General features: G+C 35.0%; 1 protein-coding gene across 1 annotated transcript in view; it reads right to left on the reverse strand.

The window, feature by feature from the left end:
• The window catches only part of LOC149555061 (auxin-induced protein 5NG4-like), a 54349-nt gene extending 41048 nt beyond the window's left edge, over positions 1 to 13301 (reverse strand). Inside the window, exon 1 of the mRNA XM_089829163.1 lies at positions 13257 to 13301. Within this exon, the coding sequence (XP_089685289.1) occupies positions 13257 to 13301 (45 nt within the window). The remainder of the gene's footprint in view (positions 1 to 13256) is intronic.
• Positions 13302 to 16643: the final 3342 nt, after the last annotated feature.

Here is a 16643-nt window from a genome sequence, read left to right on the forward strand (position 1 = left end):
TAGAGCCACTGTTGGTCTAACTTTTTGTGCAACAGAAGTTTTTGTTAAATTGTAGAAAAGTCAGAATTTTTATTTCTAAGTGAAATATAGGGTTTCTGGATAATCCATCCATAAAGAAAAAACTCATGAAAACCCTATGTTCTCTCTGTTCATAAAATGTCAGGCGCGAAACTTTTGAATTGTCAAGTGAGACAAATATTCTATCCCTTTTTGTTTTTTGTTCCCCCGAGATTTCCTTTTTTCTCAATTTTTCCAGCCGTTAGATCCAAGTAGATCTACCACTGTCATTACCTCGCTATGAAGAATTGCATGCTTTTTAAGCCATGCGAGGTAGCAAATGCTAAGTATTTTATGAGGCAGGACCGCAAAGTGAAGATACGGTGGTCGGAGCTTTGTTTTCTGAATGATTTATTGTGCAGGTACACGTTGCAACTATCGTCCAAACAGGAAAGGGGACCCAGTAGGATATCTGAAATAAGAGCCGAAATGATGATTTTTTCCGATGCTTTGCCACCTCGTTATCAAAAAAATTAGACACTTTTCTGTTAGCGAAGTAGCGAGGCCCATGAAATCTAAAGGGGCGGTGACGTTGCATTTTTCTGGTACCGTGACTACACCAGGTGGCGTGACAAGTCATAAATGTCATTGTTAGAAGTAGTTTAAATAACAAAAATAATTATTTTCTGCCCCTTGCATTTTCTAGTACAGAATTCATTAAAATGCCGGAGCTTGCTACCTTGCTATCAAAAAAATCAGATACTTCACCGTTAGCGAAGTAGTGAGGCCTCGTGAAATTTGAAGATCGGTAAGACCTTTGGTGACGTGGAATGATAATTAGGACTACAGTAAATTTTTGACAAGTGCCAACTATGCATAGATCCATTTTTCATTAATGCCTTTCTGACCAAATGTACAAAGAGATCCTGAACATCAGCTTGGAATGGAATCAACGGAGCTCACTACCTCGCTATACAAAATTGTATGCTTTTTAAGCCATGTGACATAGCGAATATGAATCAGAAGACCCCGTGTAGTGTCCTCACCCTTGATTGAGTATGTGATCAATGGTTGTCATCTTCTCACTATGAAGAGTTGCGAGGGAGATAATTATAGTGACATAGCAAATAGGGCCCATCGCCTTCTTTCTGAGCAAACCCAGTAGCATATCATTTGTTTGATTCCAAATTAGATCGACGATTATCGCTGCTTCACTATGGCAAGATGCTCATTTTTTATGCATAACAAAGTAGCGACATGCTGACACATGTCCTCAGATGTCAATGGGTCCAGATACCAATGCCATCAAGGAAAGAATGATATATGTGGTAAGTTCTCATTGGGTAAATTGATTGACATGTCAAATGCAACTCCTAGTTGTTCTCTCCGTATCACATGATCATAGGATCTTTGAAGATCGATGGCATAGTTTTAAACATAGAATGTAGTGCCACTCCTTGTATTAATTAGACATGAAAGCATTGTCTGCGAGAAAAAATAGAGTATAATACAGAGAGATTTCATCAGTTTCATCTTACGCGAGCAAAGATTTGAAGCCATTCTTGTGCAAGAGCAATTACTGAAGGAAAGTGTGCCAAAGCCTGGTAGAAATTGTAAAGTTGTCTATTCAAGAAAAGTTTGCGGAAATACAGAGTAAAACAAAGATAAAATTCAAGTAAGTAATACTACCATAATCCTCGTAGGCTTTTTAGTTCTGTAAAAAATAAGTCCAAGAGGCCTTCGAAGAAGGGATTTTCAGGTGCAGTAAATTCTTTGGATAGGAATGTGCATGATGATTTGCTTGAGTTGCTTCCTGAGTCTACTGTAGAGACATCACAAGTTAAGAGGTTAACCTCATTGAACCCTAGGCTAAGGATAGCTGATGGACTACATAATAAGGGTAATTGGGTTCAGGATGCTCAGACTTCTCAAACTAGTTTGAGTCTGTTCAAAAAATGGTTCGCAGAAAGGAAATTATATGCCCCTCATGCCAATATATGGAATTTTGATCTTGGAAAGCTTGTTGTTCCCAGTGTGTTTATGGATTATGACCTACTTGAAACTGTAGCGAAAAGCTATGATCCAGCCACTAAGGTAGTGAGAAGAATGGATGGTGAGGTTTTAATTACCATCAGTCCAAAAGAAATTAGGAAGGTTTTAAGCCTGGGACCTCTCACCATGTATCATGTGCCCATTAATTTGATGGAGTTAGAAAAAGAATATATGTCCAAAAGGGATATAGTTAGACAAGGTGCATTGAAAGCCCACATAGGCAGAATTGGAAACCTACCAACAATAACATCATCTTCTAAAGAACCTTTCAAGAAATCATGCTTTAATGCCAGGGCAGTAGAAATATACAGGACCCTGTGCAGAGTCTTCAGAGAGGGTGAAGAAGACTTTATTCTAGTGAGCTTCATGTATATGATCACCCAAATCTCTTCTTTCGGTGTAGAAATATTTTTTGATTTTGCATCTTACCTGGCTAATGAGATTCACAATGGATTGGTGGGGAATGCAAAGGGCAAGGTGGAAAAGGTTTGGGGTCAGTACTCCCTATTGATGCATATGTTTCTTTTTAAAGGGGTTACATATTTCAGTAAAGAAATGGTTTTAAATAGGGAACAAGAAGGGGAGGCACTACCAGTTCAATTATGGAGTGCAGACATGATGGGAAGCAGAAAATGCTAGTTTTGTTAGATTTGATAGGCACTTTGCTTCTAAACTAAGATGCCTCATATTGAGTGACAATCCCAGAATTCCTAAGGCACTAATGCATCTTGTTAGGCCTATGGACAGACCCCATAGTTTAAAAGTTTCACATAATTGGGGAGATATTATGCCATATCCAGTCTCAACTGTCATTAGGATCTATGGGTTCAAAGGGACACCCCATGTACTACCCTATCAAGTACCTTTAAAGGTAGGGGTAGCTGAATTTTTATGGCAGTTGGGAGGTGGAGGAGACTTTTTTGCACAAAAGGGGAACAGGATCAATTTTTCCTACTTGCACTATAGCTCACCAATTTGTAATAACTAAAGAAGGGTGGATCTTCCTCTACAAATTTTTGGATCATTATAAGATGGCAGTATCTCATGCTCATTTTTGTGACACAAAAGACTTCATTAATTCTGCTCTTAGATATAGGATCAAGCTTCGTCCAAGTCAGCATGAATTCTACTTCCCTGAAGATATAATAAGGAATGAATACTCTCTCCAGGAGCAAGAAACAAAGAAAGAAAAATGGAGAGTCTATTAAAATTTTTAGGAGTTTATTAATTGTTTTGACAAAGATTACAGTCCTCTTAGTAATGTTGCAACTAATGCAGATAGGATAAATAAGCTCATGAGTACATTCTCAAAAATAATGGAGGTAATGAATGAAAAGAAACAACATTTTATTGATTCTTTTCTAGATAAAGCCAGAGAAGTTATGAGGAAATTGGGTTTCACCCCTAACACAGGAGTAGGTCCACTGGTTGTCCAAAAGAGGACAGGATATAATGTTATTCGAGAGCAAATGCCCATTGTAAACAAAGAAAAATAGGTAATTGAATCTACTAGTACTGTCCTTGAAGAAAGACCCCTTGAACCTTCTCCCAAAAGAAGAAAAATAATAAGGGAAGAGGAATCCCGTGATGAAGGTTACTCACCTTCCCAAACTCCAATGAGAATTGAGGAAGAGCAGCTCACCAATGAGCAAATTGAACAAATGGGGTCGCAAGGAGGAGTTTTTGTTACTCAAGCAAAAATTGATGAAGGGAACCCCCAGGAGCCTCCTTTGCCAAGTTTTGAATTAACTGTAGCAGATTTCAGAGGAAGGGAATTAGACCCTGTTTTGGAGCAAGCCAGTCAGCAATTTTTGTCTAATAACATTTTTGTAAAATCTAGGGCTTTCCATCAGTTTGCATGGAGGGAAAACATGCACATTTTTGAACAAAGGTGTAGGAATATGAAAGCAGAGCATCTAGAAATGGATGAAGCCTCCATTCAGAATCAAATAAAAGAAAAAATGATACAAGAATTCCAAAATATAACCCCTAATGAGGGTAGATAGATGGTTAAAAATGCAAATATTTTATTATTGCCCAATTGGGATATTGCTAATGCCTTAATTTTTAGTTCTGTGTCAAATAATTGAGGATTACAGGATCCAGATAAAAAGGAATTCTTGGGAACAACATTCAGTAATGATCAAGCTGCCCTTGTTATGTGGTCACTAAGAAGAGGATCCAGGACTACTCCATTACAACCTGATGATTCAGGACTAACAGGGAATATCATTGTGAGGAGGGTCGCTGATACTTCAAATGTACAGGCAGCCTACATGAATGTGGACTATTCTAAATTTTCCTTGGCCACTGCAAAAAGAGAAGAAAAGGAAATGACTAATTTGCAGAGTAAGTATGAAATAGTGGTGGATGCCTACAATTAAGAAGTAAAAAAGAGAATTGAGCTAGAAAATAGGTTATCTCAATTGGAGAAGATACTTGGGAAAAGAAAGGTGGGAGAATCCAGTACACTTAGAATTGCGTACCCTTCACAGTCATTTGTTGGATCAAACCCTATCATTGAAATACCTAACACCCCTGAAAGGCCCCAATTCTATACTACAGAGGACTTTGAAGCAGACAAAACAAAATTGCATGAGTTGCAGATAGAATTGAGAAATCAATATGAAGAAAAGTTGAAATAGGGTATAATATATTTGAGGGATAAAATAAAATGGTCAAAATTCTTTGATCAGTTGACCAGAATTGCAGCCCTCATGGATGAATTGAACAGGGATAAGGATAAGTTGACTCTTCTTGCACAGAAATGGAGGGAGAGAAATAATGATATTACAATCATATGTATATCTACAGTTCAAATGTCTTATCATCAAGTTGAGAAGATTTTTGATTTATTAAATAAGCTAGAGAATTTTGATGATGAAAGGGATTCTTTACAGAGAAGATTAACACTCTTCTTTTCCCAATACACCGCTGAAAATTTCACACTATTTCCTTGTGCTTTAGAATCTGTTGATATGCTTAAAGAAAAAGAAAAGTGGAAAAGGGAGATGGATGAATTATTAAATGAAAGAATAATAAACATCATGAGTGAGACTGGCCACTGGTTCTGGGCTAAGACTAATGAGGAACTAGTAAAAGTACAGTTATTTTATACTGCTATGGGGAAAGAATTTGATGGTTTAGAAGAAAATGCAAATTCTTTAATAATGATACAAAGAGAACCTATGAGCTTTGATTGGCCAGATGATGATGCTTTTAGTAAATGGAAAAATCAGTTTCTAGAACAAATATCAGAAGATGATGAGGGAGAAAGTGAAAAAGTAACAATCACCCCCGAAGTTAATACTAAGGACACAGAAACTCCCCAGGTTGAAGTAAATTTACAAGTAACTGAAGACAATACATCACTTTCAAACCTCATGGCTACTTACTCTGAGGATGAAGAATAATTGGAGAATCAGATCCTATCTTCTTGTTAAAACAAATGAGAAGTATAACAGAAAGGGACCCACCCAGGATGTTTTGATGTGTTAGCTTCTCTGTTATTTGTTTTTTGTCTTTTACTACAGACATTTGTCAGTATCTTTTAAAGGACATGTGTCACTCTCTTTAGCCCTAAGCTTGTTGCATCTCACACTATTTAAGTGAGATCCCAAGGCTAAAGAAGGGTCCGAATTCTTTTTCTTCTAAGTATTGTGCTTAGTCTAGTTTTTTGTCCAAATTTTGAAGGCAAGTTTGTAATGTATTTCTCTGTCAAATTTTTTGAAAATACATGAAGATAGAATGAACTGTGTTTATTTCTGAAGGATATTCTGAGTTTATTGTAAAAGATGTACCATTTTCAAAGGAAATGAATACAAACTATGAACTGTCCCCATATCAGTTCTTTCTAAATTTTGTCTCCTGCTCAATACTTAGCTACCTTGATGTTGTATGAGTAAAATCCTGTACAATTGAATGCAATCTAGTTAGGTTGTATATCCATCTATCATTGTTGTTAATTCAATGGATTAAGTAAAAGCTTTGATGAATGTGATAAGATTCCTCAAGTATTGAAAAGGATTTTGAATGATAAATTCTGGTAAGAATTGCTGATACAATTTGTTGTAAGGAAACAAATTAGATCTTAGATTTTTCTATAGACTCTAAACTCCAATGGATTAGGCACTGATCAAGTTATTTCAGCTGAAGGAGAAATATCTTACAAATGGTTTTTCAAATGCATCATCAAATCAAATTTTACTTTTATTTCCTGTAGATCTTCAAAGTTGGCTAGCACTTGTCTGCATGAAATATTTTTAGCTTTAGTTAGCCATTGTTGTTGAAAACGTCTGCAGATCTATAGAAGACTTCTTGGCCATATCTATTTATGGGATGTGTTTGGAAAGTTAGTAAGAATTATGTATATATTTGAGGATTTTGAAATGAGAATCAGAATGAAGCTAAGAATAATCCTCATACAGTCATTTTAGATTTGAACCATCGCTGGGTATACCCACCCTGGTTGTGCAGAGCCAAAATAGTAGAAAAACATTTGTGGTTTTGTTGAAGTTGAGTCCAAATACCTTACATATGCAATTGTTGATAAGAGTAGGCTAGTCTTTAGATTGTGTATATACTGTCATTCTGGTATTAAGCTGTACCATTTAAAACACCAACAGTCTCAATGCTAACATCTAATTTACTCATGGGCTATAGGGTTAATTGGGTTTATCCCACATTTGTTATGGGAGTGCAAACTATGCTTTATAAAACAAACTTGCTACAGACGGAAGGCAGAGCAATGGCCAGGGTCTATTGGAATGGGTCGGCGGGTTACTTGGACTGGCTAGAAAGGTGATTCACTAGAAGGGTCAGCTGTCACTATTGCAATTTGTCTGTAGATATGGCCTTGTGCTATGTATGGCTGAATTATAGATGTCGATAAATAAATAATAAAGCTTACGATACAATAAATATACCTTCCAACCAAAATACTAAGCCAAGTCGGGGTGTCACTACCTGGTTTGGCCAAAATATTTTCTCTGATAGGCCAATAAAAATTTCTAGAAATACACTGATGGAAAATTATAGAGAAAATACAGATCTGAAAATAAATTAAATCAAAGATCTAAAAATAAGATCATACCCATAACGCAAATTGGGGCCTCTGGGTTCTGATTTGCAAAACAATTTTGCCTCACGGTCGACTTTGAGCCAAGGTAGGCATGCTTATAGTCAATTTTCACTAGTTCAGTGTTCCAAATGTAATGGCAAGGTCAGATTTGATGCTAGACGCTCCCAATTTTCGCAACATTTTGGATTCAAGCTGAGGTGATGAAGCAAGCAAGAGGTCTCGAACGGCTTGTGATGAGAAAGTCTCCAAGAAGCTCTAATACCATGTAAGAATTTGCCTAAGGGCAGAATTCACCCAAGAACTAAGAACTCAAACACAAGCACACAGTAGACCAAAGTAGATAGAGTATGATCAGAATAACAATGTATTCAATAACTTGTCCTAAGAGTACACTAGGAGTGCCTGAATATAAAGGCCTCAAAAGAGATTCTAGAATGCATAGAAGTTAGCATCATGATGTGTCATACAACCTAGCACATGTCCACTAGATATGGATTATCCTCTATTAAGCACGAAAGTAAGTGCAGTGATGAGAAGATAAGCCTACAAGGGTTGGACACGCAAAAAAGTGTTGTAGACACCATGTGCTCAAATAGCATTGTGTACTCCTGTGTTGTCAACATGACAACTCAAAAGGTGTGCAAACTCCTAAGTGTCTCACAAATAAAAATAATAAAATAATGCAAAATAATTAAATAATGCATTAACCTAAGTAAACTTCAGTAAGTGTAAATAGTAAAGTACTTATTTACACCAACAGGTTGAAAGAATGAATGAATGTTAGATGTTAATGGGCAATGTAGAGTGAAGTTAGGGGGAGGGGGGTGGGGCCAAATGAGCTTCCACCTTCACATGGTTGGCCCTATTTAGTAGATAATATTAAACTATTCTCGAAACAAACTGAAGCTCAATAAGATGTTAAAATTAGAAATACTGAATTGCAATTCTTGATCAAAAGCTCTCACAGTTGTAGCTCCAAAAAGTGATTCAGCAAAATGATGAAGTATTAGAGCTCTCCTAATGCCCAACAATCTTGATAATTCTCGAGAAGTCGATATGCAGTATTGCTGCAGGCATGTGTCGTCAAATTTAATAGTGGAAATAGAATAATGTCAAATACAAAAATATAGACTATTACAAATATTTAGTAGCATGTGACTCTTTGTTTTACATTTTATGATATGTATTAAATTTCATGCAACTCTTTGTTTTATTTTATGATATGTTTCATATATCTTTATGTACCAAACATTGGCTCCCTCTGTTGGAAATTACAATAACCCTCCAATTTCTGTGAATCCCATCTATAATAGCATACTTCATTCCAAGAAAATAACCAAAAATCTTAAAGTCCAATAATGGAAGCATCATTTTCAATATGTTCATAGTATGAAAACACTTGAAAATATGATGTTTTGACAAAGAATCAACACAGTAAGAGAAAAAAAGGGTTAAAACAACTTGCATATACCATTTAAGGAAATTATAGCACTAAACAAGGAATGACAAAAAATGATACCAAAAAACAATTAAAAGGACTACACCTTCTACAGTTATAACAATAATGAGAGACACAAAGAAGGGGAACAATTACCTGATACCATATGCAGAGTGCAGTCACAAGTATAAATATCGCAAATACCTCCCATGATAGCCTTGACATAACAGCTACAGTCCCTAAGAGCTGAATTATTGAGAAGGATAACCAACTCAATATATTGCAAATTTATAAATCTAATACTGATTGATCAGTTGATGCCTGCAAACATGATTTGGATTAGTATTAGTCATTAGCAATTGACTGTGTATATATATATATATATATAACTGTAAAACACTTCCACTTTAAATGATATGCAAAGGAAAGATACATATTATACACCAATCTGTACATCTGATTTATGTGCCAGTAGAAAGCACCCTATAAGTGTATATCCTATGCAATTTAGAAAGTAGTAGAATTAATATTTACACTCTACTTTGGAGATAGGGAAAGTATCACAAACCTTGTTTAAGATCCGGCCAGCTGGTGTTCTATCAAAGAAGGACATGGGAGCATGGAAAATACTTTGAAGCATGCCCAAAAAGAGTTTTTGAGATGTCAGAAGGCCAATAGATACTAGAAGAAATGCCCGTATCAACAAAAATATAGAACTCCCTATTGCAATTGCAACATATACTAGAATGAGTATTCTAGTATTAATTATTGGTGCCATGTCTAGAGTGGGAGGAGATGCCCATGCCATCTAGTAGTTACTTCCAAGTTGAAACCCCTGAAAAAGAATCTATGCTATCAATATTATTGGAACCAAGGCACCACTATATACTGCTATTAAATAAGACCAATAGACCTTTTGGCTGACGAACCCTGTTTCCCTCTCCTCATCTTGTAGAATCTGTGGGTCGTTAAACTCTTGGTTTGCATTTGTTTCCCTTTGTACCTCATTACACATTTGTTTTTCACTGTTGAGAATTTTTAGGTCTCTCATTTGATTATTTGATTGAGCATCCAAATTAATATCAGACTGTTCTGTAGGGTGTTTTATATAAGCTTCCTAGTAGGGTGTTTTATATAAGCTGTTTCTTTCAACTTTTACTTAAAAGAGCTATTAATATTCATGGCTTTCCTAAAAATTGTTTCTTGTTTATTTACTGAAGTTATCTTGGGTTGTATCTCGATATGTTTTGTGTATTTATTTTAGTGAAAGTTGCAAAGGGCTAATATGAAATTACATTTATAAAAAACACATGTAAGCCAACTTTCATGGAGCTCCCTAATCATTTGTTGTTATGAAATTTTGCTATTTCAAATTGTGATAATAAATTATAATATTTGAATTTTGTGTTATTTTGTCATTCTGTCTATTTATGGTCTCAATGTTTCTTTTGAACACATACTAGTTTCTTATTTTAGTTCTAAGGTGATAGGGAACAAATTACTTCCCAAGCATGCCCCTCTGGATTCAGGGGTGTTCATGAAATTCACAAAACATATCTTTGTTTTTTTGTTTTGTGATTTAACTTTTGAAATGTGAAGTCAAAAGCTAAATAGTAAATTTTTAAAGTATGAACATGATAGTGTGATGGTTGGGCTTTGTTTTTTACAGGAAGAATGTAGAAAGGTCTCAACAGAAGGGTAGTAGAAATGGTTGGAACTTTCAAATAAATTTCATGATGCAATTAAGGTTTGTTCTATATTTGAATTTGTTTTTCTGATATACAGATAAGACATCTACGCATTCTAATTCTCAGCAAGATATTTATGTTTTATTTGCCCCAGGTTGATTGCAAAGTACATGCCTACTATGCCAGTAATTTTTGTTGTCATCCCAAGATTGACAAAAAATCAACTGAGATGGGGCTTTGCAGGTGCATTTCAGGTATGCTATACATATTAAAAAAGAAAGTTGTTCTATTTTTCTTCTACCTAAGTGACATGGATTAAAAATCAAAGTAGCTTTATTATTTTGTGTAATTTTTTGTTCAAATCATTCAAGTAACATTAATTAAATAAAGAATGATGAGATCAATACACACATCTGAGATCAATATGCACATCTCAAAAAATTATGAAGCTTCTTTACTGGCATTAATATCTAGAGATATTTTTGATCCAATAACATATATCGATGTATTCAATCTAATGCCACATCATTGCAATCTTTCTTCATAATATTTGTTTTCATTGAACCTTCCCAATTTTATTGGCTTTTTCTTCCATGGTTTCACTACTTCTATATTTGTATAATCGATTTCACTACATGATATTATAGTGCACAAAATATATATTGCACATTCCTAGTCCATCATAGCGGGAAAAGTGTGTGCCTGTTCAAGAGATTGTTTCTATCATAGTTTACCTTTATAAGAAAGCTTCTAGAAAGAGAAATGTAAGGAATCAATTTTAGCAAAATTGCCAGTACTTAATGATTTAAGCAACATAAGTATGACATATTAAGGCCCGAGAAGGAGTGAGGCAAAGGGAGGAGACAAGGGAGGTGAAGTTGTCCAGAAGGGTTTATATCCTCCACAGTTTCTTCAAAATAGCACTTCTATGACTTCAATGTTTTGGATTTGGATCAGTCAGCCACTTTCCCAAATACTTCACCCATTCTTACTCTTTGTAGAAAAATATATGAATATTTCTCTTAGCTAATCCTTAGCCACATACACTTCGGATCATTTTACTATCAACAACCCTTGGAATTTTTGAAATGACAACAAAAATCAGCTAAAACTTAAAAAATTCTTGCTCAACTGAAGACTAAAGCTATCCACCAATTCTAGTTACCCAAAACATCACAAAACATAATATTATCCTGAATTAATGCATATACTGTGAGCTTTTGTACAAAATAGACCATAACAAATACATGCAATTTTTGGTCATCATGCCATAACAAACAACTTAAACACAAATACACTAGAAGTAGCAAATAATGAATCTCTCTCATGGGCATATAACCAGCCCCATAATTTCCTAAATGTACACTTCAAATATGTGCACTGAGGCCTAGCAATAGAGCAATATTAACTGAGTTGCAGTCTTTTAAATAGAACAAGTTGCGGTCCTTTAAATAAAATACGAGAAAAACATAAAAGGTTGATATAAATGGCTTTCAAGTTCACTATAAAGTTCAATATAGAGAGCCTTAATAGTGGCCCCTAATAGGGCTGATCATAATTCATGTTCTTTGCACTAATACAACCTTGAGGAAAAGAAAATTCATCATTAGTTTATTTAAAGACTTCTTCCTACGGAATTAATATAAACAAGCACACGTTTAGCCTTGTAATCCATACTAAAATTGTATATAGTTAGAGTTTTAGGATCTCAGGAACAATTCCATCCATTTGTAACACATTCAAAGTAGAAATATATCTAAAAAATAAATTTAGCATCCTGTGAACCTTAATCTCATTGAAATTGGGAAAAGGTGACACTGATCCCGCATATATTCTATTATGAAAATGCTATTGAGCATTTACAAGGAGATACGAGAAACTCTCAAGGAATGTTGTGTAACATGAATCAATTTCACAATATATCCCATATCCCACTGGTTGATTTTTTGAAATATGCCAATGAACATTATAAATTAATGAAGGAAAAGATGGTCCTCTACAAAAGAAAAAGGAAATTATTAGAATAAGAAAAGTTTTATAGCTGAAGCTTGCCTTTTTTTACAACCAAGTGGGAAATTGTTCAAAAGATATGCAAGTGCAAATCCTTTGAAATATCTACCACTTGGTAGAGGGGATTTAAATGCCACCCAGAAGACATGTTTCTCTATCTAGAGAAGCTAGTCAAGGTTAAATAACCTACAAAAACAAGAAGCCATGTATCAATTCTTCCACATTCTGCTCATTTTAGGATTCAATGTAAATTGTAAATGACACAATTATGCCCAAGAATGGTTGAACTAAAAAAAATCCCTATTTTGGTGACTTACATTACATTGTCCTATAGTCAGTTGAAGGATTGATGGTGCAATACAAGTCACATATGCACCCACTTGCAGCACATGTTGGACCAAAAATACACATCCATAATTTGGTATTAGATCTCTTTAGAATAAGTAATTACTGCAAACTTCTAGTTATGCTATGGATGGGAATAAAGAAGATTGTTAGAACACATTCAATACTTGAGGACCACTATCAATACCTTGATGAGTGATTGTACTAGGTTGGCTACTCGTAGTCATGCAATTTTTTGTGTTTTGATACAAGAAATTTGTCAGGGACCACAAAATGTCCATCCTGTGCACTTCTCTATTTGCCTGAATGTAAAATTGAGAATCCTGCTTAAGCAACACATACCATAGAAAAAAAACAAAAACCAAAATAGATTTTTCTCCAACAATTTCCAAAGAGAAACAACTACAATTGGTTAGAACATTTTCTTGACCAAAATTTCATGGAGTAATTACCATCCACTTGTGAAAGTATATAGAATACTTTTACGATTCTGCTTGTTACTGTGAATTTAAAGTAAATACTAATATTACAATAGATTATTTACTTTGTTGATTCGTAATAAGAATTTATTTTGTCCTTTTCACATCCATTATATATTTCAAGCACTTGCTACAAGAATAGTAAGGTAATCTCATGCGGTAATTACCTCAACAGTGAAGCGTACCCAGATCATATCATTACAAGCTTCCATGACTCCTTTTAAAATAGTAAGCCCTAACCTCCGTATGATGTCTACTACTTCAAAAAAGAGTCCTCACTTCTCACCAACCATCTGCAATTGGCGTAGAATAGCACCATCACACCATGTTCCAAATGAACAAAACTAGATTTATTAGTGAAAATATAAACCTAGAGTTTTATGTGCAAATAAACACCTGCACATATGATAACTGGATTTACCTCTATAAGCATCTGCCGAGGCTGTCTCATATTCTCCACTATGATAGGGCATGTCATGCTTTGACCACCCACTTCCAATGCCTAGCTGGTAACTCCTTCCATGTGACCTTTCCCAAGCAAGCTTCTATCCTTATCAAGCACCTACGCAGTTTTCCAAGGTGATAAGAGATATATAAAGTCATTAGAATTTAGAAAAATAAAAACAAAAAACTTGGAACATCCAGAAACAAGTAGCATACTAGTGTCAAATTGTCAATATATATCTGTGCTACTATTGGAATGGTCTCTCAGAGCTTAATTTCTTGCACAAAATAGAAAATACAACAATGAAGAGCGGGTAGATGAGCAATGAAAAACAAAGATATTAGAATATCACCAAAAAAAATTGAAGTTCCAAACATGGAAAAAATAATTTTAAAAATTGAGCATAATAAGTTTACAAAATCATGCCAAAATTTGAACAAGAAAACCCTTTTTAATATTAAAATGGGATAGTTTATGACATTTATGACTGAACCTAAATGCACTGGCTGTTAAAACACTTTTTGGATAACAGATGCATTAGATTTCAAAGGGAAGGTGTCCTTGATAATGAAACTCGTCTACTTTTATCATAGAAAACAATAATATGCCAAAATGAACTGGAGTAAATAACATGCAAATTGAAATGGAACCATTTGTGTCTAGAAAGGAATGATTTATTGAATATGGCCTGATTTACATTCTTGTCAAATTCAAATGACGAGCAAGCCAAAATAGGGATGGCAATACAAAAACACCTGGAGGGAGGAAACTTTGAATGAACTTTGCCAAAAGTTTTAATTTTGCTCGCGAAAAAATCAATATATAACATGGCAAAACAATTTGCACCCTTCACAGTACTTATAATGAAATCAATAGTTTTTATTACCAAATAGATCTGCATATTATCTGAACAAGAATGAATACACCTACACAAGATCAATGTGAGATCAATAAAGCCTCGGTCAAAAGACTAGAAGTCACGCTGATAACCTTTTCAACAGGTCTACTGCCAGCAAAGGGTATAACTAATTATTTGCATTTACTTACTATTAAAAAATTAAATGTGAGACGCTCTGATCAAACAATCCCTCACATGGAACAAAAATTTGTTTCCCAACTATTTGGCAAGCTAATGTTGAATCAAAGATTGCCCATTCACTTGGAGTTTACAAAGGCCGAAGGCCTCATTGGCAACCGGTTGATCCATTAGGTGTCTTGACCTCCACATTTTGTGGATACATTGAAACAATCAAGAATCTATTCAGTTTTTATGTCCATGCTTAAGAAACATGGTCTTGGATCCGTTATTTCTGTAAATTCAACCAACCAACACCTTCATTTGGCATGATGTCCTTCTGGCAGGTAGGGCTAGATTTCTAAGTAGATTTGCCCAATAATGGAATGCTTTCAGAATGGAAATTTTGATTATCCCATGGAAACTAATACATACAATTTCATACAAACAATTATAGTACAAGCTAAAAAAAGGTATTATTAGTAAATGGAAATACATAAAACAAAAACTTTCTTTCTAAACACAAAGCAAATTTATAAATAGAGAGAAGTTAGTGCTACAGTGTTTTCTAATCACCATAGAGCAATTTAAGCCTCTGACATGTCTCAAAAATATGCCAAGCATCATAAGTCCATCTTATTATATTCTTCTTGTGCACATTCCTAGTCCACCATAGCCGAAAAAGTGTGTGCATGTTCAAGAGATTGTTTCTATCATAGTTTATCTTTATAAGAAAGCTTCTGAAAAGAGAAATGTAAGGAATCAATTTTAGCAAAATTGTTAGTACTCAATGATTTAAGCAACATAAGTATGACATATTAATGCCTAAGAAGGAGTGAGGAAAAGGGAGGAGAGAAGGGAGGTGAAGCTTCCAGTTACGTCATTCTCAACTACCTCCAACATCAAACCAAATCAAGACTCTTAAACCCTACGTAACTTCATTTGGTCACATCTTATATTTGAGTAGGATGGTGTCTTATTGGTGCTCCTTCCATTATTTCATGATATATTATTATCAAGCCATCCAATCGGCTATAGGAAAATGATAATTCTTGAACAATCGAATTAGCAATATGGTCAATCTGAATTGCATTTGGACACTTGGTTTGAGGTTCATCTCATCGATTCCCATTCATCACAGGATCTTTATTTGATTAGACCTCGATAGAAAACATTGAGATTTCCTAAGCCCCAAGCCCAAATTGTGTAGGCTTCAATCTCCACATATCATAAAGCCTGTATATAGAGTTGAGCATCCCATAGCTAGAAGCTTCACTTGCATTAGCTCTCAAATGGTGTGAGAATGCTCAGCTCTATATATAGGCTTTATGATATGCGGAGATTGAAGCCTACATGATTTGGGCTTGGGGCTCGAGAAATCTCAATGTTTTCTATTGAGGTATAATCAGAAAAGATCTTGTGATGAATGGGAATCAATGAGATGAACCTCAAACCAAGTGTCCAAATAAAATGCAGATCGACCATATTGCTAATTTGATTATTCAAGAATCATCTTTGTCCTATAGCCGATTGGATGGCCTAATAATAATATATCATGAAATAATGGAAGGAGAACCAATAAGACACCATCCTGCTCAACTATAAGATGTGACCAAATGAAGTTACGTAGGGTTTATGAGGTTTGATTTGGTTTGACGTAGCTGGAAGCTAGCAATTTTTTTTTTTTTTTACTTTATATTTGTCGCAATTGTGACGCTTGCCACTAGCATTACGATGGTGTTGCTGTAGCAATGATGCCAACTACCATTGCAATTACAAGGGTTTCTATAACAATTGATATGCCTACCACAAGCATTGCGACGAGGTTTCTATAGCAGAGATGCCAACTACTATTGCAATTGCAAGGGTTTCTGTCATAATTGTGATGCTCGCCACAAGCATTGCGACAAGGTTGCTATCATAGCAATGTGGCAACTGCTGTTGCAATTACCTGGATGTCTGCCACTATTGTGATAACAACCCCAAGAATTGTGATGAGGTTGATGTCACAATTAAGTGGTTGCATAGTGACGGATATGCATCATAATTGTGATAGCAAAGGATAGACATCATAATTTGTGACTAAAAAACAAC

Source organism: Cupressus sempervirens, chromosome 5, assembly GCF_028749045.1.
Source record: "Cupressus sempervirens isolate cs-2001-9-10 chromosome 5, ASM2874904v1, whole genome shotgun sequence".
Classification (NCBI taxonomy): Eukaryota; Viridiplantae; Streptophyta; class Pinopsida; order Cupressales; family Cupressaceae; genus Cupressus; species Cupressus sempervirens.